Genomic DNA, 22,990 nt, shown 5'->3' on the forward strand with positions numbered 1-22,990 from the left:
CCCAAGGGGAAAAGTAAGTACAAGAGATGAGAAAATACGTTGCCCATATACATGTATACCACTTGTAAGTTGCATCACATAAGAAGACTGTGAATGCAATACAACGAAAGAATGAAAAGTATGAGACAGTGAACTCTGGTATTAATAGCCTGGCTAAGAGGAAGTCCGAGACAGGCTGGGATTCAGACATGACACACACGATCTTAAAAATAAGGACAAATCTACGTGTTAAAGTTAATGAAAATACCTTCCTTGCACCAGTGCCTAAAATAGAAAAAAGGGTAGAAGATGACATTCTGACTACGTCAGAAAAGACTGACAGCACAGGCCTGAATTTTAAAGTGATTTGCATAGGTACAGTGTAGGTTTTGAATGGCACTCGAACATTGCCTTGTCCTGGGACTAACATTCAATTAGCGCAATGTATTTCAGATGCCGGGGACTATCAGGAAGGCCACCATCTCGTGTACACGATTCCCTGCTTCGGCTATAGCCGCCTTTTGGAAATTAAACTTTTGTTCTGCACAGTTGCCGTTCTTCTGTAAATCATCGCCTGCCCATTACGCTGGGCGCTCCACAGGAAGCCTGAGGCGGCCGGCGGTCATGGCAGCGTGGGCAGGAGCAGCCCCCGGCAGGTAGCACCGCCCGCCCCCGGCTCCTCTCCCGCACCCGGCATCAGCGCGGCGGGGCCGGCCGGGGGCGGGCGCGGCCTGGGGCCGCCTCCGCACGCGCGGGGCCGGGGCGGGCCCGCTCCGCGCCGCCCCCGCCTCCCGCCCCGCCGTGCTGACGCCGGGCCGTCCTCCCGTGCCGGCGTGCGGGTAAGTGGCTCCCCCTCGGCGGCTCCTGCCCGGCGGCGGGCGGAGCCGCACCCTTCCCCGGCAGCCGCTCGGGGCTCTGCGGCGGGGCCGGCTCTTCGCTCCTCGCCTGGGCGCGGGGCCGGGGGGTTCCGCCTCGGGGCAACTTTCCCCCACCGGCGCCGGGCTTTCCCCTGCCGCTCCCCGGCGGGCCCCAGCGTGTCCTCCCGCCCTGCCCCGGCAGCCTAGGCGCTGGTAGTGGCTCTTCCGGCCCTGCCCCGGCAGCCTCGGTGCTGGTAGCGGTTCTTCCGGCCCGGCCCGGCCCGGTGCCCGGAGCGCTGTGGCGGCGGCCCTGCCCGGCCCGCGGGCTCCGAGCGCCGCTGCCCTCCCCACCCGCGCCCTCCGCGCTGCCCCCGCCGCAAGGGTTGGCCTTGGGGCGCTGCTGCTGCAACATCGTCCCCTCCTCGGTCGCCTTTTAATCCCACGTGCCTCGTGTCATGAGAAAGCGGCTTCGTACCCAGCGCTGCGGTGCTCCGGCTCTGTTACTTAGTGCCGTGCAGCCCCCGCTGTGCCTGCTTGGCAGGTACCGCGCCAGGAGTAATCGCTCGGCGTTTCTTGTTGCGGAGAATCAAGTGCTTTATTTGCAGTAGTAAACTCAGTCTCTGTTAAAACACTGACTTTGCGGAGTTGGTGTTTATGCAGATTCTGGCTTTTATGGAAACACCTGTTAGGAAAAGTGCCGATACAGTTGAGCAGCTGCCAAAAAAAATAGGTGCCTGTCACTAGCAATCTGCACAGGTGAGGCAGTGTGTGCCCCGCTCGCTTCAACGTGCTCCTTCAAGCAATTATCCTGCAGAATACATCCCCGATGAGGGCTGCCGTTGGGCTCAGGACAGTACTTTATAGTATGAGTCACTCTTCTGCTGTGAGAATAGTCTGTGTGTGAGGAGTGTTTCTGACTAGTATCGAATTCTTATAACAGGTTGTATAATTCAATAACTAAGTATTACAGTTTTATTTAAGAAGCATGAGATTTCTCTTGTTCCTACCTTTGGCAGATGTCTCACAGGATTTTGCTGTGCTGAGTGCTGTTTTGTTCGCTATGTGAAGATACAAGCCATCTAAGAGCCTTTTCCACTTCACTGCTTTATAACCCAGCCTCTGTAAATCTTGGTACATGGGAAAAGAATCAGGAAACAGTGGTGAATTGCTTCATTTGGCTATGAATTTTATTTATCGTTCCTCTTGAAGGAAGAGTTTTATGAGCGTTTATTTGAAGACAGACTAAAATTGGTGCTCTCAGCTTGAAGGTACATTGTTTTGCTAATTGTTCTGCTTTCTTGTGTGTGTGTGTCTTATCACTCTTCAGGCCATACATACACTTAATTTTGTAAGTCTTTCTTTATTTTCCTTTTATTCATATATTTTTGTAGCATCCATTTTCACTTCCTCATTTGAGCAAAACATTTTAGGTGTTTCTAAAGCAGTCATTCCTGTCTCTTTACCCTAAGCTGGTGATCTCTTCAATGGGGAATCCAGGCCATGAAGTCAGCAGTGGCTAACAGCTAACTAGTGACAATTACTTAGCAACCCAGCTCATGCTGATTATCAAGTTAGTAGCAGGGTTTTCTTTAAAAACATACCCTTTAAAATTGGATAGATGATGCTATTTGATGACTGGAGAAGTAATACAGGGTGATGTATATAGCTCTAAAATGCTGCTTTGTGCCTAGATTAATTTCTCAGTAACAGCTGAATTCTATTCATCTTGAAACTTGGTTGTTGTGGACAAAATTGACTCAACATGGGGAATTTAGTTTATTACCAGTTAACTTTTAATTTCCAGTTGGCTAGTGATATGCAGAGAAGACCACTACTTAAACACAGACTTGGGGAAAACTCCTTTCTTCCCCTTTTCTCTTTGACCCCTCAGGTTATGCTCTGTCCCTTGGACAAGGCAGTGGTAGTGCAAGAGGTTGGGGTTGGAACATGGGGGTTTCTTTCTACTGCTCTTTACTTCTGCACTCATGTGGGGCCCCTCAAGGGTGTCCCTGTCCCAGGGTGGGCACCTCCACAGGCCATAGTCCCTTCAGGGGTATCCCTGCTCCAGTGTGGAGAGGCTCCTTCCAAGAGCGAATCTCCAGCTGTGTCCACAGCAATTGTCCTCTTCTCCACACTTCTCTGTGCCTTTTTGAGCACTCTGTCATGTGTCTCCTCCTGCACTTTCTTTTGCGTTTGCTGCCACTGGTTGCTTCTCTGTTTCTCAAATAAACTGGAGTGGAGGCACTGTGTGCTCATCTGATGAGCTGGAGGATGGCAGGCAGCAGGTTTATGGAGCCAGCTGGAACTGTCCCACACAGATCAGTTTATGGCCTCTTCCCATCCAGACCCTGCTACCAAAACCTGCACTTTATCCCCAGTACACTTCTGTGCCAATTGGGTGATGCTGGAAGAAAGGTCCTATCCATGCCTAATTATAGGAACTCCAGTTTCCTTTTATACACTTAGAAATAAAAACCAAGTACTCTCCTGTAGCTTGCTAAATAGGAATAATGTGTTGGGTCACTAGAATGGTAATACTTTTGCAATTGTATTTATTGACATGCCCATCTGAGCAGTTGTGTTTGCTCCTATGCAGCTGATAACACTTGGGCCAGGGGCAGCTGCTTTCTCTAAGGATTGCATTCATATATGTTTTCATAATATTTTTTTTTCATAAAACTTTCTCAAAGAGTTAGTTTTCCTCTTCTTTTCAGATCTGAAGGCAGTGGTTTTGCTGACACAAAGGTGGCAGCTCTGAGCCCTATTTCACCAGCGTGAGTAGTCATGTTCTCCTCAGAGATTGTTAAATTTCCTTGTTGTTTTGCTTGTCTCACTGATTCAATGATTTTGGTATCTCATCCATCTTACCTTTTGGGCTGAATTGCTGCCACCTTGAGTTCTGTGTGGCATTCTGTGTGTTGGAAGAACATAGAAAAGGAAGGCATGAGGTTTCAAGTTTGGGGGAACTCAGCCATTCTCTTTGTCTCAGTCTTTGCAAGATGGAATCTTGATAGAATAGGGAATAATTGAGGGTAGCCATGTTTGAGAGAAGGCTTGGAAACAGACAGTTTCTTGGGCACCAGACTGCTGTTGACAGCAGTGCTGGTGTGTGCACAGGCCTGGAGGCAGCCATGGTAAGTAAAGATGGTGGTAAGTGGTCAGTGTAGTACTGAATCTTGCTCTGCTGTATTCCAGCATGCATGCTGCCCTCATAATATCTTCCTTCTTTCCCCCCAAGTACGTATTGTTTCTAGGCGTTTACTTGATGTTTAACTTAAATGCAGAAAGTTTATGGTTTTCCTGAAAAATTGCAGGGGGCAGAGTCCTTGGAGTGAAGTGACAATGTATTAGTATTGCTCTTAGCAGATAGAAAATAAGTCTTTCTTCTTCTTTCCCAGGGCTTTCTATCTTACCCTGTGCCTTAAACATGGAAGCTGTAGAAATGAATAGTGTGTCCTTGAAACGTCCTCACTCTGAGGATGATGTGGCCAGTGCAGATGAAATTAAAAGACAGAAGATCTTGGAGAAGTCTAAGGCAGGGAGTGACTCTGGGCAGAGTATTGAGACTGTAACAGAACAACTCAAAGACATAAAAAGTGAAATGATCCCCAATGATGAAAGTGAGGAGCAGGAAGAAGAGGACCTAGGGGACAGTGATGAAGATGGAGATCCAGAGAGCTTTGCAGACATGATGAAGCATGGACTGACAGAAAGCGATGTTGGCATAACTAAATTTGTTAGCTCTCATAAGGGGTTTTCTGGAATCTTAAAAGAGAGGTAACTCTTTGTCTTGTTCTATATGTTAATTCCTTGTGTAACACAGCTGTAGTTTTCCAGTTTCCTTCTTGGACTCACAGATTGCAGTTGGATTACATGAGGTTCATTACTTTTTTTACTGCTGAGACTGAAAGAATGTTTAATTTGGGACTTTTCTAGATTGTGGCTTGTTTGGTGGGGTTTTCTTTGTTTTGTTTTGGGGTTTTTCTGGGTTTTTTTGTGGGGGGGATGTTTGGGTTATAACATGCCAGTCGTGGGTGGGGAGACTAAAGCGCCACAATTTGTGATCCAGGTCCTCATGAGACAAACAGCCTCATTTATTATTCAGAACTCACTTAAATATCCAATTCAAATCTCCTAGGCTGTACAGCCATTGGCTGCAATCTGTCTCCCTGCCCAGCATCCTGTCCAGTGGTGTGCTTACTGCTCATCCTGGATAGGGCTGGCCGTGGGTCCCCTGTAATTTATCCGGGGGCATGTTCAGGCATGAGCTAGGCTAGCTGAAGTGGATTGGTGTTATGGTCAGATTTACTTTGTCCAGTCCACGCCAGCTGTACTGGGACAATACTGTGACAGGGGTTTTTTGGTGTTGTTTTAGTTTTGTTTTTTGTTTTTAAAATTTATTTCCCTGTCAGATGGAGCTCTAATGAAGGAGGCTGTATATGAGTAGAGATACATGATTACACTGACCTTAGCTGTTTCCTTTGCTCTCTGGCAGCAGCACACATTAAACCTTACACGGTACGCCCACCTTTTGTACCTTTTCTCAGTGCTGATACGAGATGCACTGAAAAATGACATCAAAACCATCCTTCTTTTGTTCTTTACTGTTCTCTGACTTTTTTGTCCTAATTTCTGTAAACAAGAATAGTTAGGCTTTAAATTATTGTTTGCTCAGTTGTAATGTCATTTACATTGAAGGGAGTTTTAAAATTCAGGATGTGGAATTTATTATATACAAACATTATATATTTAATAAGATCTTTGGGGTTTAGTAGCTTTTTGAAATGAAACTTCTAGGTTTTTAAAATTAAAGAATAGCTTTGAATAAAATAAAATGCAAATACAAAACAGAATGCAAATACAAAAGCTCACTGAAGTGAGAATCACTGTTTCCCTGACATAGCAAAGCAGTTACGGTTGCTTTGTTTAAACACTGAAAAGTCCCTGTGTTTAAATACTGGCCTTATATATAGATAATTTTGCATAATAAAATGATATATGCGTATTATGTATGTATTTAATCTTTATGTGCAGCATTAAGCATCTAGTGTAACCCTTCTCTGGGAAACATAATCTGTGCTAAACCATCTTCTGGGAAATCTGCCAATTTGGTTGGCCAGTTTTCTACCATGTGGTAGAAAATTCGTGGGTTTCTCGGATTTTTTTGGATCCTAGTTTTTAACGCCTATTATTAATTAATTCTTGGCATTTTTATGGTACTGTCGCTAACATGTCTAGACAGCTACAGATAATACAAGAGAGGACACATAATACTCCTCAGGAGGGAATTCTACCTATATAGTGTATATCTGCATAGAGGGATGGCAAAAGGGTGCTTGGGGGAGGTACAGTAGAAAGCTTCTGGTGAAGTTTAACTCATCTTTTAACATTGATAGAATAGGAATTATTTTCACTTTTTTTTCCCCACTTTGCTAGCAAATGCTACTTAAAAATCATTTAGTAGTTGTAACACAAGGCTCCAACTGTGTTCTGTTATAGTTGAGCTGTTTTTATTATTAGACATGAGTGACTGGATTGAAAATGTCACAGTAGAATTCTTTCTTGCTCTCATAGAGTATGCAGAGTAACTTTATTTGAATGATGTTCTCTACAACTGAATATATGAACAAAGTTGAATTTGTCCAGCCCGTAGAGCAGCTGAAATGCACTTTATTTTGTAGGCTTTTTGAAGTGACAGATAATGCAGTAGTTAATGCATTGCACATTGTGGCTATGCAGTAGAGTCTTAATTGCCAGTAATGACTGGGATTGAGGAATAAGCATTACTGGTCTCTTGAAGCTAGTAAGAAAATTACTCAGAATAACTACAGCAGGTGTTCGGTGATCTGCAAAGAAGTCTGCTGTATTTGGATATGTGTTCCTGTGCTGTCCTTCTGGGGGGTAGGAATAGGTACAACTTTCTCATGGTAAAGTTTGTTTTATGTGAATTGATTTACATGAATTCAGAATTCTTTGATGAATTCTGCTAACAAACAGCTTTTTTAGGGAAGGACTTTATGTGATGTGGGATTTTTTATTACAAATGTAATGCATGTTTCTTTCTATCAGATACTCAGACTTTGTTGTCCATGAAATAGGCAAAGATGGACGTGTGAGCCATTTAGATGACTTTTCTGTTCCAGTGGATGATGAGGTAAATTTTGAGGTAAAGATTTGGTAATGGCTATGCTTCTTAATGCTCCTTAAGCAAGGACATTATAAGACTGAAGAGAATTATTGGATGTCTGTTTTTTCTCCCCAAACATATATTAGGACCCATCAGAAGAAACATTTACAGTTCTGTCAGACGAAGACAAGCAGCGTTTAGAAGAGCTCCAGCTTTTTAAGAATAAGGAAGCTAGTGTTGCCATAGAGGTAAAATTAATAAATGGTATGAATTTTGGGATGTGGGCAGAGGGAGGCTGAGGGAGGGAATGAGAAGGCACACACTTTATAAAGCATGTAAAGTATAAGAGCAATTTGAACGTGATGTGACAGATAACACCAAACGGTGTCCAGTTTAGGGTTTAAGTCTGTAAAGTCTTACAAATGTACTTGAATTCATGCATCTGTGAGTTGTCACTTTGATTTTGGTGAGAATACAGGAACTTAAATACAGGTTTTAATTCCTGTGGTGTTAAAATTATATTGCAGTATTTTGGTTTCCTGTCTAGTATTGTTTTAAAGAATAAGGAGGTTTACATAAAACATCTATCCTGACGGAACACTACTTTCAAGGTCAGTGTTTAATGATTTAATAGAAAAGAAGATAAATGTAGTCTTCTGTAACAAGATAAGAAAATGAAATAAAAACCTTGATATTTTTAAACATTCAAACATTCCACATATTCAAAGAATAACTATTGAGCTAAATTTGGGGCACAGAGATGAGTAGGATTATATCTGGTAGTTTCAAATAAGCATTCGTACATTAAATAATCTTTTCTAGCTATTTTTTTTTTTTTTTTCTTTAAGACACCCTTCCCCTTTCTCTTAATTTATTTGGTTTCTGCATGTATGTGTTATTATCACAGGTAATTGAAGACACCAAAGAAAAAAGAACCATCATCCATCAGGCTGTGAAGTCCTTGTTTCCAGGACTGGAGACTAAAACAGAAGATCGAGATGGAAAGAAATACATTATTGCTTATCATGCTGCTGGGAAAAAAGCATTGGCAAGTGAGTTTCAGTATCACAGCAGATGGGTAAAGTAAATGCTAAAATTATCCCCAAAGTAAGAGTTGTTAGTAAGTACTTCAAGTGAGCGTGCTTCCTAATGTAGTCTTGCTTCATTTTTTCCTCACTTCAGCTTATGCTGTGCATCTAAAATCATTAAGACCACAAGAAATGATTTAAATTGAAATTTCTACTTGCTTTTCTTTACAAATAATTCATCCAGTAAAACCATATTAGAAGAGAAAACATTATCTTCTACTTCAGTGGGAATATGCAAAACAGAGGCTTTATTTCCAGTATTTTTTTGAATTTAACTTTCATGATCTTAACTGTGTGTGTAGGTGTGTGTTGTGGATGTAAGAGGTTGTAGTTGGAAAATATACATTAGGTTGATAGATGGTGTAATCTTGATTGTCTTGAATATTCATGACAAAATTCTCAATGGCTTGAATAGAGACAAGCATCTTTTTGTTTTCTCAGAGTTATAATTTCATATAAACATAGTTTATTTACCATGATTTTTAATTCTGCTTCCAAGGCTAATTATATTTACAGAAAATTATCTTTATTCTTTATAGATCACACTTAATCTTTTGAAATAGTCAAAGTAATGAAGGACTTTCAAAATGAAGTGTTATCCACTTTAATCTTGCAAAATGCTATTTTGGATACTGGAAATAAATTAAAGTGTTTTACATCTTTTAAAGTTACTAAAAATTTGTTGCTACTGTAAGTTTAGAGGATTATCTACCTGCAGAATGGTGCACATTTAACTAAAGATACCAAGGTTTGGTTTAAATTGGTTGCATTCCTCTGTCATTTCAACCTACTACAAATGATGGTATGTAAACCTTACCCTTTAATTTTAAAGACAAAGTTGATGGAGGAAGGATAAGGAAATAGAGTAATTTAAAATGGGAAATAAAATAATTTCCCCTTTAATTTAATTGTTTGTTTAAGGCCAGTTGTAAGCAAATATGGGAATGTTGTATTTTTATTGTCCAATTATTATGTGTTTATGTGTCTTACTTAGTCATGTTTAGAAAATGCATATGTTTGCATGCTTTATGCATGGAGTCTGTATGCTTACCAGCACAAAATTCTCCTCGGCCAGTTTTGTTCTCTGTTGGTTTGTAATGGATTTTCCTCCACCTTTTCCTTCTGCTGCTTCTATTCTTTAATCACTGTTACAGTCAAGTGGATGTTGTTAAGCTGATTTAAGGGATACTATATAAAAGAATATAAGTATTTGAAATATGCTGAAAAGAATTTAGTGATGTGTCTCTAGGATTAAAACATTATGTGGAGCACCGTCTTGTGATGGAGAAAAGTGTAATCTATTTAAACTTGGATTCCCCAGCTGTGATGCTGCAGGCATCTGTGCATTTGTTGGTGGAGATGTCAGTTTCTGAGTGTGTGCAAATGCTTATGGATGTAAGATTGAAGTTCTTCCCAGTCAGGATTATATTTATCTCTCTTGTTTATATAGCCACAAACATGTCTTAGTCATAATGGGCTTCCCAGGCAAGAAACATTTCAGCAGTGTAGAATATTGGATTATTAGCTGAGATACCTGATTAGTTTTGTTGATAACATAAAACGTTACCAAACATGCTTCTTAAAATTTAAAATCAGAAGCTTTGTGTCTATAGTCAATTTACCCTCCAAATATTTACAATACTGTCTTACTAAATTGTCAGTAAACTGTTGTTTCATCACTGTCCACAAATTAAGATTGTTGCATCTCTGATTGAAGCTTTCCATGTGTTCACTGTTTGCCTCTGCACGATTCCATTCCATAATTGTCTAAATTGCTGTCATCCACCACCCGGCTGTTGGATGCTCCCTGAAGCATAAACAATCCCATGACCATAAACCTGCATGTTCACCTCTAAAAACCCTTTGACAGTCTAAAAATTAAATGCTACTCTTTTATACTCTTTATGCTCTGCACTGGGACAGAGGTCAGAACTGCAACAGGTAAGAGACGTTGACATTTCATACTAACAGAAATGAAATGCCAACCATTACGACCTCCTAAATAGCAACAGGACTGGCCAAACTTGTAACAATTTCTTAAAAATCCCTACACATAAGTATTACTTAAAATGCCCTGAAACAGCCAAGAATTAGGTTTGTTGTACCTCTTTTTCATAGTGCAGTATAGGCAGTATTCATTTGGTGCAGAGAAAGTCTTCTATTAATAAGTGATATGAATTATCAATTTTGACAGTACATGTTGACAACTATGGTAAATTTTTCATGGATTTCAGTTAGCCAAGCCTTTGCCTTTCAACCTGTATTTCAGACACTACTATCTGTCTTTATACAACTTCAAAAGCATTTCTCACACGTCCTGCTGTTAAAAAAGAGCTTCCAAGCCTAAGTTTCAGCAAAATGTTTGGAAAAAGGGCTTGGAAATACAATTTTATTGTCAAAAATGTAACATGACTCTGAAACACAGCAATAAGGATTTCAAATTGTCCCACTACTCCGTCTACTCAGCTGAATGCTTTGAAGTATTGGGTGAGGAATGATTGAGTATCAGGACTGTGGCTGCAGCTTTCTTTGGGTAGGGTCATGGCTGTGATGCCCAAAGCATGAGGAGCCCATTTGTATAGAGAATCCTTTTAGTGTAGATTACATTAGAGCACACTTCTTGAACTGTGTTGAAGTGAGCATGTGCAAGATGTATTAGTTAAATATGAAGAATGGAGAAGGTTCTCCTTTGTGAATTGAGCTCTGTCTTACTCTCTTCCCTTCTAATCGCTGAGATCTTCATGGAGAACCTTTCTCTTCAGCTGAATGCAGTGTTTCATTGACTTAGTTTAAGAGTAGTGATGGCTCAGAAGGAGAGACCAGCAGGAGCTTGAGGTCTCCAGTTCAGGTCCTGTGAAACTCTGTGGGAAAGGGACTGTGCTTAGAAACTGATGGTGTAAGACAAATGATGCAATAATTCTAAGTGACTAAAACTTCTACATATAGTATTTTATACTGTAGCATCCAAAATTATCTTTGCAGAAGTGTGTGCATGAATGGCAGCTTCTCAAAAGCAAGCAAGAACTAAACAAATATATCTTTGTGGGATATCTGGACTTTATAAAGCCAATGTGAAAGAAAAAGCAGTATTTCCCAGGAACTTCCGTCCTGCATTGGTGTTTATATATTGAAATAAGGCTGGCTTTTTCAGTTAGCTTTTGCTGATAGGAAAGATGCTTATGCCTTTTTTTACTTGCTTAGTGGCTAGCAAGAGGTAAGGGACCTCTTATTTAAAGCAAAACAAATTCCTACTTTTGTTCTTAAATAACAAGGAATTGATAATAATAATTGAAGGAACCTTACAATTGATTACTAAACCTCTGTGGAATTAGTCTCCCTTCCCATTAATGCCGTGGACAGTGGATTATTAGAAACTGAAAGTTTTATCTCAGGGCAGGGTTTTATGTGCAAAAAAAAATTTAAGGAATCATTGACAGTTTCCTTCTTCAGAAAATGTCAAATAGTAGCACAGAATTGTAAATCAGTGTGTGTAAATAGTCTGTGGTGTATGAAGTTATTTTAGCCTCTGGCCTTCTCTCTAAGCATGGCATCATACCTGCCATGGATGGTACCTTAATGTCTCTCTTGTACCAGATTTCTTGCTCCCATTGGATTTTTAAAAACAGCCATCTTAAAGCAACTTTTTGAGCATAATTTTTTAGGGTTTTGTAGTGATACAATTCACTCTTTTGCATGACACACAGAAAAAGTAATACAGAAATAAAGAATATGTCTGTACTATAAATAATAACGGTAGTCTTCCCACAAATTGGGCTCCTGTGGTCCTCAACTATTAATTATATAAGGAGCTAGAAGAAACGTGGTGTAGCTTCTATTGCTGAAAGTCAGTATAATAATAATGTTTTTGAAAAATTTATTCAGGTGATACAGCAATTAAATGACTAGGTTATATTTTCAGGTAATTTAATGACAAAGGAAATGTCACTCTTTCATTCAGGATTTTCTAGGTGGCAGAACTGCTTAAAGAGAAGTTTACAGTCCAGTGGAAGGGGAGGTCTCTTTCAATGTGTTTCACAGCTTTTGCTGTCAGTAATTAACTCTTTCCTTTTCATTTCTTTTAAAGCAGATGGAAATAGCAGAAATTGAATCTTGCGTATTTAAAATAAATGTAGCTGCAATAGCAAATACATTAAATTTTCAAAAAGTGACACTTTAACCTTTTTTGCTTTTAAAGATCCAAGAAAGCACTCTTGGCCAAAATCTAGGGGAAGCTACTGCCATTTTGTACTGTACAAGGAGAATAAGGACACTATGGATGCCATTAATGTCCTATCCAAATTTTTAAGGTAAGGCTGTTGTTTCTGCCATCCTGGCTGGCGTGCAGCCCTCCCCATCCATGTTTCTTGTTGCTGTAAATGTTATACTTCAGAATTATATAAGATCAACACAAGTGATTGCTATTCTCTAATTTGTAGACAGTTTAAAATAAAAAGTTACTTTAGAACATCAAATTTAAAACTTAGAATTTTTGTGAGGCCGTGAGAATGGAACAAAATGAGCCTAAGAAATTTCAAAGACTACCACTTCTATGGAAAAAGTCCACAGTTGACATTGGCTGATCTGAGAAAGGCTTGGCAGCTGAAAGCCTCAAAGTACATAACCTGAATTAAAAGCCGTTTTTTCCCCAATGTGTGAATATATGCGAGTATGTTATGAACCTGTTAGATATTGTGATAATATGCTGATCGGTTCCTAAGCAGATACAGTTGATAAACTGTTGTTCCATGTATTAATTTCTCCATGGCAACACAGGCTTAGTTCCTTTCACCCCATCAAGTGCAGAAACAAAAAGATTTGCCAAGGCATGACATGAACACAGTGAATTGCAGAGGAAGAGCAGTTTTAAAATTGGGTCAGTTCAGTGATCTATTCATAGGGAAACTTCCCCACTTCTCCCCTTCTTCTCCCTTTGCCTTTCTTGTCCAAAAAAAAAAAAATTTGTAATCTAGACAGTAACAAGTGAACTACTTAGTATTGGTATTGAGAACAGAATGGCAAGAGCATAGTTAGGTGGAAAACTGTATGTAATGGCAGTCCTGCTACCCCCTGGAGCCCTTAACTGGAATAACTCTAACGCAGGCTGCAAGGTACGAAGTGAAAAGGAAAGAAAATTTTCCTCTCAGGGAAAGGACTGGATCAAATTTTAAACTAACTTCCTATATTCTCTCATAATGTGCAGGCATGATACTCAAACAGACATGTTTGAAGTTTAAGGAAAAAATGGACATGGTTTGGTTTTTTTTTTAGTGAAGTTGGTAGTGGCTGTGCATTTGTGGATTGAAGGAACATGTATAAAGAAGTATTTCAAAGTTCATGTTTTGAAAGCACTGTTTATTTTGAAGTTGTAAAAGTGAATTGTCTACATATAATTAAACCAGAGAAGTTTCCTTCTGTTTTATGTACTCATGGATGAGATTAGAAAATGTCACACACATGTCAAATTGTAACCCAGTTCTGAGGAATGTAGATATATTTTTCTATTTTTAATTTATAAGATTAGTAATTCTAGGCAATTATGGTAAAAACTGTTTGATTTGTTGCTATTTTAATATAGATAATGTATATATGTTACTGTTGTTTTTAAGAGTGAAGCCAAACATATTTTCCTACATGGGAACTAAGGATAAAAGGGCTATAACAGTTCAAGAAATTGCTGTTCTCAGGTAAGTAAAAGTACAGTCTGGAGTATTTGCACTTCTGCCGTGGTAGCTTAGATATCTCACTAAATACCTTAAAGACTCAATGATACAAATGGCAGGTTCAGGTCCTGACCTTGTAAAACACAGGTGTTAATGAAAATGCCATATTGCTTTTGTATTCTGTGATTACTACTGATATTTTCGGTCAGTGGTGCTCTGAGTCACAGGCTGGTTACGTGTACTTGGCCCAGGCAGTGGGACAGATTGCCTACGTGCTCTTAGGCTGCTTGGATCTCATGCAACAGCAGAAAAACAGAATGGCATGGTGAAAATAATGTCCCACTTCCTTCCTGGCTTTTGTTTCTCTCTTTCTACAACTGGAATCCTATTTTCTTTTTCACTGCACTCTCTGAACAGTGCCAGAAAAGGCTAACACTGCCTTTGCTCATCTATGAGTCGTCAGAAGGAGCAAAAAAAGGATGAGGAGTTTTTCCTGCCTTAACCTACTCCCTTAAGTTAACTTCTAAGAGAAAATAAAATTTACTTTGTCATATTCTAAGATAATTATATGGTTTCTGGGCACTTTAAATTAGTGTTAGATCCATAACTGAGAATGGCAGATGTCTCCCATGATATTACAATATCATTTTAGCTGGCTGGAATATCCCACCTCCATTACTTTTTGCAACTTTTTGAAAAACACACTCCTTAAGTGAGGAATTCACAGCTTGAAAGACAGAGGTTTGACCAAATCCTTGTTAAAAGGAGGGCATCCACTGCTGAGCTGTTCATATTTTCTCCCAATGTTCTGTATGTGTGTGTTAGCACACATAAAAGGAAATAGTGATATGTGAGTTGTGAGAAGCCCCAGATTTGTGTTGCTGCAAGGCAGCTTTGCAAAGTGATAACAATTAACCAAATGTGTGGTGCAGCCATCTCAGGTGCTGTTCCATTTACTTTTTAACATTATCGCTTCCAATGTGGTATCCAAGAGCTCCAGAGTGCTCTAAGTGTTGTGTGGTGTCTGCTCAGGTGCCACAGCCTCTGACTTTCCTGCACAGGACGGGGGACATTGCCAGTTGCCAGCTTGCTCTAAGCTGAGTATGCTGGCCATGCTGGTTCATAAATTTCACTATCCTGGCAGAATTTAGCAGAAGTGTCCAAGAGCAGCTTGGTGATGCAAAGAACAGGGTATGCTTCTAAAAATACTAGCAACAAAAATGGCAGGTATCAGTGACAGATTGGATTCCATGTTCCTTCATCTGCACTAGGCAAGCACAGTAGCTAATTTTACTTAACTGTATCTATGACTGTGCTAACTGGGCTGTATTCATGAAGTAGTTACTCAAGTAATACAGAGTTCAGCCTGTGGGGTACATTATACATCAATACTGCAATATACATTTTTGGAGTACGTGTTTTAACATAGATAGGAAAAAATAGTGCTAACAGTCTATCACAAGGTACATTTTCTTTTGTATGAGTACCCTTAAGAATTATATATTATCTTCCTTTAGCTGTTTCATTAAAGTATTTTGGAAAGGCAATGGTAGAAAACTGGGGAAACTGGACTCACTGGTTTTTGTTTTGTAATGACAGCATTTCTATATTTACCTGCTTTTCTAAGCATAGGTTGGTCACTTTTGCCTGTTTCTTTTTAGAATCACTGCACAAAGACTTGCTCATTTGAATAAATGTTTGATGAACTTCAAATTAGGAAATTTCAGTTACAAGAACCATCCACTGAAATTGGGAGAACTGCAAGGGAACCATTTCACTGTTGTTCTCAGGTAGTATGCTAGTAGGTATTTAGATGGTTCTGTTAGAATTTTTTTTCCTTCAAATAGATAAGTGATATCAGTGCAACTGGTGATAGAAAAAAGAAGGCTTGTTGGCAGGAGACTATTGAAATTGATGCATGCTATATAATATTGATCTTGAGCTTTAATATAATGGACATCTCAAAAATAGCATAAATCCTTAATCTGTCTATAACTTTTTTCTTAATGCTAGAAACATAACAGGAACTGATGACCAGATAGAGCAAGCAATGCATTCACTCAGGGAAATTGGATTCATTAATTACTATGGAATGCAAAGATTTGGAACCACAGCTGTTCCTACTTATCAAATTGGCAGGTATGTGTTGCTTTCATCCTCCCCCCCTTCTTTTTTTTTTTTAATTTTATTCTTATCACCATGTAACTTAATGTATTTTTGGGAACATTTTTCTAACATATTGCCTGTACCAGTTTTAAATTTAGATTGAAGATAGATCTTGTTTCTGAGATTGCTTCAGCAGTTATCTTGCATAATAGCACTACTTTTAACATTGCATAAGTCTAAACACTAATACTTATTTTTTTTATAAGTTGGCTAAATCCCTTTAAAATAGATTCAGTCAGTTCTTAATACACTTTCGTGTTTGAATCCTAGAGCTATTCTACAGAACAACTGGACTGAAGTAATGGATTTGATATTAAAACCACGACCAGGAGGTGAGAACTGAAAAATGATACATCATGTGTTTCTGCCTCTTCTCCAAGAACTGTATCTTTATGAAAAACTTAGGCCAGTTTAGTAGTGGAGAAGCAATCTTCACTCTCCCTTTCTGCCTCACTTTCCTTGCTGTGCAGTTTCTTGCGGGGGGGCTGAAAAGGGACCTGAGCACTCACAGTGTCTGCTCCATGTGAGGTCTTCCAACCTCAAGTGTTCTGTGATTCTCTAATTACCATGACTGAAAATTTAATTTTTCAACTGTTCTAACAAAAGATGAGATTTTGCTTTTTTTGGTGTATAGTTAAAATATTTTAATTTTACATCCTTGTTCTAGCTGAAAAGGGATACTTAGTCAAATGCAGAGAAGAATGGGCAAAGACTAAAGATCCAGCAGCAGCGCTCAAGAAGCTACCTGTAAAAAGGTGCGTGGAAGGACAACTTCTACGTGGACTCTTAAAGTATGGAATGAAGAACATAATCTCTGCATTTGGCATAGTGAGTGTAAAAGCTGGGTGGTATTTACTTGAATAAACATTCTTTTGATGGTATCAGGATGGATTTAAAATAGACTCATTGATGCTTGATGAGTAGAAGGTTAAGTTTAAAAATCTTTGCGTTTATCCTGCCTTTTTGCTGGAAGTACTGCTGTGTAGTAACTGATGACATCTCCAATTAATGTATGCATAATGAGCTTTCCAATTTATACAACAATCTCTCTGGTATGTGGGAAGCAGTACAGTTATACTTAGTAGCTACATATAATATGGATCTGAGAATTGTGCAGATGTTCAATTTCAGTGTTTTCCTGTTGCTTTAAAAGTATAAATCAAACTGATGGTGGGCTAATGAATCAGCCTGATATAGAGGTGATGGATCCACTTGTCATTTTCAAGTGCTGTAATCAAGCACAAGTCTTTGGAGAAAATACCTCATCACTAGTAAACTACTGGGCCCATTGTAGGATCTGGGGGATAATTTCTTGTTTATGAGGAAGATAATTAGAGTAACACTGCGCTTTCACAGCTGCGAAGTTTACTTAAGATTTCAAGAGGTTGAATATGAATTCAGTGTTTTATAATAATAGACCCATATTTTTGACCTGTAGAATTAAAAAATTCTGGAGGGTTTTTTTGGTAAACTTAAGCACAGTTCTTTTTTGTGCATATTTCAAATGTATAAAAGCATTATTTCTTCACATATCCTTTTCTCAAACATGGAACAAAAATCAAATATGTATACCAAGAAATGGTGTAAGTCTTTTTGCTGGATAAGGTAACATTTCAAATATACCCCTTTTTAGTTATGATTGTCAGAAAAAAAACAGAAAGTATATCTTTCCAGTGTTTAATTTTTTTTTCTTTACCTCTAGATACCAAGAAATAATCGTTTAATGTATATTCATAGCTACCAGAGTTATGTATGGAATAACATGGTGAGCAAGAGAATAGAAGAATACGGGCTTAGAGCTGTGCCAGGAGATCTCATACTTAAAGGAGGTAAAATCAGACAAAGCCAGTGATGCTGTGTAGTTCAGATTCCTAGGAAAACAAGGCATGTAGCTGTTTGTCTAATACTGCTTCAATAGTTTCTTTTCTCTCACCCATTTTGGCCCAGTGATATCTCAATCCATTGCCCTGTTCTAGACAAATTGTGCAAGGAATTGGAAGTTAGGTATTACACTTCCATGAGCTGTTTGTTGGCCTGTCTTTCCAAATAACTGGATAGGGAAGAGAGACTATGGAGGACTGATTATTCTCAAGAATGACATCAAACCTAGTTGAGCTATGAAGTGTGGAAAGATGTTATGAAGTTTTAACCATAGAAGTTCTTGACTGTATTGGTGTGTTGTAAAGCAGAAGCTCCACTCAGTTAAACTTTCTTCTCTTATATTTGCTCTGGCATTTCCTACAGTATTTCTCCTTTATGTATACCTGCTACATGGAAGGGGGCTCTTCCTCTAGCAGTCCTTAGTTCATGTAGCTTTAAATCACTGGAAGCCAGGCTGTGATTCTGCCAGTAACTGTGACAGCCTTGGAGGCTGTTAATTCTTTTCTTGGAAATGTTGTCTGTTAAGTGGAGATAAAACATGGTAGTTATCTTTCTCAGAGTAAGCTTATTTCAATCAAAGGCTTCATTTTAAATTTAGCTGAACTGTCACAGGCATCCATACTGGTAACTTCATTTTTCTATCCTGACTGTAGCTACAGCTGTTCACATTGAAGAAGGAGATGTTGATAACTACACTATCCACGATGTAGTGATGCCATTGCCTGGATTTGATGTTATTTATCCAAAGCATAAAAGTAAGTCTGACTTAACTGAAATATTTACTCTGAAAACGGAAGTCTGATTTAAGATTGTTCTTAAAAGGAAGATTGGAACTAGTCAACCTTCATGACTTTTAAAGCAATACATCACTGCAGATCTCTAAAACATTAATGTCAGCCTTCTGTTGCTGCCAGGGTGCTCTGCTCAGTCTCCTTCCCACTGGGAATCCCAGATGACAGCAGAGCAGAGTTTCTCACTAACCTGTACCACTGCAAGGAGTTAATCAGGTACAGGATTTTGTCCTTGATGAATTTCATGAGGTTCCTCTTGGCCCATTCCTCTAGTGTGCCTCGGTCCCTCTGAATGGCAGTCCTGTCCTTGCATGTATTGAATGCCACCCCAGCTTGGCTTAGCCCACAGATTACTTGGGGTAAATTTAAGCTCTTCTCCACTATTTCACAGGACACATCTCAGTTCCTTGAGGAATTCTGCTTTTTAGGTAGAGCTGCAACCAGTAGTGTCTATACTTTGAGATGCTGAGCCAGACAGCTGTTACGCACTTACCAGTCCACCCACTGTAATGTTCTAACCTTGGACACAAAGATGCTGTGGGAATAGATTGACAGCCTTGCTAAAGGCAAGGGCAGGCAGCAGTCCCTGCTCTCCCCTCACCCACAGGTGTAATAATTTCATCATAGAAGACGGTAAGGTTGGTGGGCTTTTTGCTTTTTCTCGTCCTTTTTCTCCCCTTTATCAAACCCACAGTCGTTGTGTACCCAAAGAAGATAATTATTTTTCCCAGGGACCAGAGGGAGTATGACTGGTCTGTAATTCCCTAATTATCTTTCCTGCTCTTTCTGAAATTGGGTACAACACTTGGTATTCTGCAGTTGTCTGGAACTTCCCTAGATCTGCACTATCTCAGATGATAGGGAAACCTTCACCATGATGTGAGCCAGCTCTCTCAGTCTGTATCTTCTCCCACTACTGGTAGCCCCTCTCTTTCTCAACTTTGCCTCTAAGAAGAGAGGCCTGGGACACTGTGCTGGTCAAGGCTCAGGCAAGAGAGGCACTGAGACCATCAGCCTTACGTCTGTCACTAGATAGCTGCCCTGTATAGCACCAGGCCATTGCTTTCCTTGTATTCTTTCATTCCTTATGTTGCAGCTGAACTCTTCTTGGTCTTGATGGCATTTGCTGCTTTCAACTGTAGCTGAGCTTTGGCTTTCCTAACACCATTTCTGTGTGCCTGGACAATGCTGGTATAGTGCCTCTTTGTAGCTGGCCCTAGGTTTCACCTGCTCTGTGTTCTGATAGATGAGGTTAGTCATGAGTTCCTTGCACGTTTTCCTCAGTACTGGACTGAACTGTTCTTATACTTGGTTGTCAAATTGTCAACTGATTTCTCTCTGTTGCTTTTTAATGAGAGAGTAATGGGTAGTCTGGCCCTTTAATTATTTTTTTCCATATACCTGAGATTAGTCCTCTGAAGTCTAGAAAATTGGAAAGCATATATGAGATGATATTTAAATGTCAGTAAAGTATTTTGTAAATTTTGTTTTCAGCTGAAATTTGATTTGATGCGTTCTTTGTTACTGCCTCTACTAATCAGGGTGTAGAAGTAAAGAGGTAATAAGATTTGCAGTAATTTTAAACTTCTGTGTAGCATCCCATATATGCTGAAAACTTACTGAATGTAAGGGAAGGGAACAATCCATGAAAAAAGGCCGTTTAAATTTGCCACAGTACATTCTCTCCTATTAAATATTTTCCTCTCTTGCAGTTGGTGAGGCCTACAAGGAGATGCTGGTAGCTGACAACCTTGATATCAACAACATGAGGCATAAAATCAGAGATTACTCACTTTCTGGAGCATACAGAAAGATTATCATTCGGCCTCAGAATGTCAATTGGTGAGTGGGAGCATAAAGGAAATTACACTTGAATTGACACCGTTTATTTAAGTATAAAACAACATGAGATTGATCCATGGGACATCCACACAGACTGAAACAGGTAGAGAGGACTCTCTCTGCACTTCTCTCATGTTTTTAATGCAGCTGAAGGGGAGCTATACCCGTATTTATTCCTTGGCTCTGTGGTGGAAGAGTATCAAGACATGTATCTAGTTGTTCACTTTTTGCAAGCGCTTGTCTGAACACTTCATAGATAATTACTTATGTTGAAACAATGATAGATAATATTCAAAATGGGGGTTTGTTTTTGTAGTCTTGCTGTGAGAAGGTTGGTCTCCAATTACCTATCAATTATGAAAATTTGTATCACTTAAACCTACTAAATCACTGTTAGAGATACAGCCTAATTTTCATATGGCAACTGAATAAATACCTTTTAAACAGGGATCTGTACAAATGTGCAGAAAGACATCACCGATGCGTAGAGTAAAATGTAGAGGGCTTAGGAGGAAGCAGAAAAATACAAATATTTATGTACTTGAAACATCAGCATTAATTAATATTAAGCTTATCTACTTCCCAGTTAGGTTTTCAGCCTCATGGTTACATATGGGATTTCTGTTAAATGAACAGCAGAAACTGTACAATGTCTTCGAGCCCTTTCAAAGTTTGGATGACTGTACTGAAAGGCTTCGCTCCTGCTAGGTACCCTTAGCATTGACATCATTCTTCCCTTAATTTCATGAGCTATACTTCTTGTATAGTTGGAAATTCTGACAGCACACAAGGGCAAACAGATGAGTTATGCAAAGAAACTTCTCACTAACTTAAAATTGTTTTTTAATAATCTTCATAAGGCCAAGTCTTCTACATAAAGCTTTACATGATATTTTGCCTAATTCAATTCCAGTTGTAAATGCCAAATTGCAATAATAATAAAAATAGTATTATAATAAATACATGGTTATATAAAATGTGTTAACCTAAATAATTTAATAATAATAAATTTTATGTATATTATAAAGGGAAGTTGTTGCATATGATGATCCTAAAATCCCATTATTTACTACGGATTTGGATAAACTGGAAGGCAAACCATTACCAGTTCTCCCTATGGGTAAGTCAGTTTTTCTGCTAGTTTGCTAAATGGAAGTTTGAGCTGGCTGTTGCTTTCAACTGCTACATATTGAAAGCTCCTTTAAGGAAGGGCTTTCATTTAACTATGGACTGTTAAGCAAGGGTAACAACGACCTCTAAAGCCAGGTATCTAAATAAGGACCCTAATTTCTCAAGGTGCAAGCCATTCCTCCAGTATCCGTATTGACTGTTAGATTTTCTTACAGGCATCTGTAAAATCAAGTAAATGCTTAGCAGTAAATGTCTGCAACTAAAAAAGGTAGAATTAAGTCACAAATTGTCTATATACTGAGCTTGTATTATTGGTGCTGCACACAGACTCAAATACTTAGCTCTGGTCACAAGGTGTTTTGATACTGCTTTCCAGAAAAGTGAAGACAGGCTGGGAATTCACTCTGAAAGAACAGATGCTTGCTTTTAAAACTCTGAAACCACCACTTTGTGCTGAGAGAAAATGTTAGAAATTTGTTTCATTAAATTTTTCACTGTGGATTATAAACAGGAGTGTGATGGTGGTGGTTGTTTTGCTTTATGGACAGGCTAAGTTGGTTATGGAAACTGTTAGTCTAGTTTAGATGGCATCCAGAATAAGCATTATATATGCCCTTAATCATGCTCTTTCTTTCTGTCTCTTATGTCTTCTGATAGATGGCAAATTCAGGGCACTCAAGATGGAGTTCTCCCTTCCCCCGTCCACTTACGCTACCATGGCGATCCGAGAAGTTTTGAAAATGGACACAAGCATAAAAAACCAGACACAACTGAATACTACCTGGTTGCGCTGAATGAACTGCAAAATTACTTAATTTTAACAAAGTGTTTTCTTATTTACATGTTCTGTACAAATCTTTAAAGAGTCACAGTAAGAGATTTGTATTTTTTTAAGTTTTTTTAGTGCTGGCATTTAACTTCAGTAGTCCTTTGCAAGATGGTAACTGTAATATAATACAGATTTTAGTGACTGGTGCTTTTTACTGAATGAGTAAGTTGCTTGAGCTGTAACATGAGTGCGTCTTTAGATTTGAGCTTATAATGGCATCAGACCTGGAAGAATGTTTAGCTTGCTTTCTCTGGGCAAGCACTGAATGTTTTTACGAGTTCAGCCCACCTTGAAAGTCTTTTCAAATACATGGAGAAAGATGAATTACAATAAAATTAAGATACTGATGAACATAGGTATTGCTAGAGTTTTGCTGATAGCATTTGCACTGATGCAGTAGCGGATTCTGCTAGCAAGGCTTTTGTGAGCTGTAAAGCTGTACAGTTCTTCTAACTATTTCGACTTCTCATTGAGAAAATACCTGTATTTTCCAGCCAATACCTGTACCAAAGAACAGGTACTTAAAAATAAATTAATCTGAAATTCTGAGCGTGTATCAGTAAGTGCTTCCTTTAGGCCTGGCCCTTGCCCATTGTTGGTGGGGAATGAGTCAGCCTTCCTGTGGGGGAAAAAGAAATA

At 39.2% G+C, this 22,990-nt stretch overlaps 1 protein-coding gene across 7 annotated transcripts; it reads left to right on the forward strand.

Moving 5' to 3' along the window:
- The first annotated feature begins 692 nt into the window (after positions 1 to 692).
- On the forward strand, positions 693 to 22,900 carry LOC131573150 (pseudouridylate synthase 7 homolog). 7 transcript variants are annotated; one of them, XM_058826809.1, is made up of 18 exons: positions 693 to 818; positions 1,853 to 2,104; positions 3,551 to 3,610; positions 4,235 to 4,613; positions 6,906 to 7,002; positions 7,110 to 7,211; positions 7,871 to 8,015; positions 12,247 to 12,358; positions 13,658 to 13,735; positions 15,373 to 15,501; positions 15,725 to 15,850; positions 16,148 to 16,209; positions 16,545 to 16,705; positions 17,580 to 17,706; positions 18,412 to 18,513; positions 20,262 to 20,391; positions 21,420 to 21,511; positions 22,180 to 22,900. In XM_058826809.1, the coding sequence occupies exons 4-18, from the start codon at positions 4,264 to 4,266 to the stop codon at positions 22,314 to 22,316; spliced, it is 1,950 nt and encodes a 649-aa protein (XP_058682792.1). In that variant the 5' UTR covers positions 693 to 818; positions 1,853 to 2,104; positions 3,551 to 3,610; positions 4,235 to 4,263; the 3' UTR covers positions 22,317 to 22,900. The 7 variants fall into 7 exon arrangements, with proteins under 7 accessions (XP_058682792.1, XP_058682793.1, XP_058682796.1 ...); XM_058826813.1 differs by lacking the exon at positions 693 to 818 and adding an exon at positions 1,204 to 1,377 and having other exon boundaries at positions 16,545 to 16,668; positions 17,615 to 17,706; XM_058826814.1 differs by lacking the exon at positions 693 to 818 and adding an exon at positions 1,204 to 1,377 and having other exon boundaries at positions 16,545 to 16,632; positions 17,615 to 17,706.
- Positions 22,901 to 22,990: the final 90 nt, after the last annotated feature.

Source organism: Poecile atricapillus, chromosome Z (assembly GCF_030490865.1).
Source record: "Poecile atricapillus isolate bPoeAtr1 chromosome Z, bPoeAtr1.hap1, whole genome shotgun sequence".
Taxonomy (NCBI): domain Eukaryota; kingdom Metazoa; phylum Chordata; class Aves; order Passeriformes; family Paridae; genus Poecile; species Poecile atricapillus.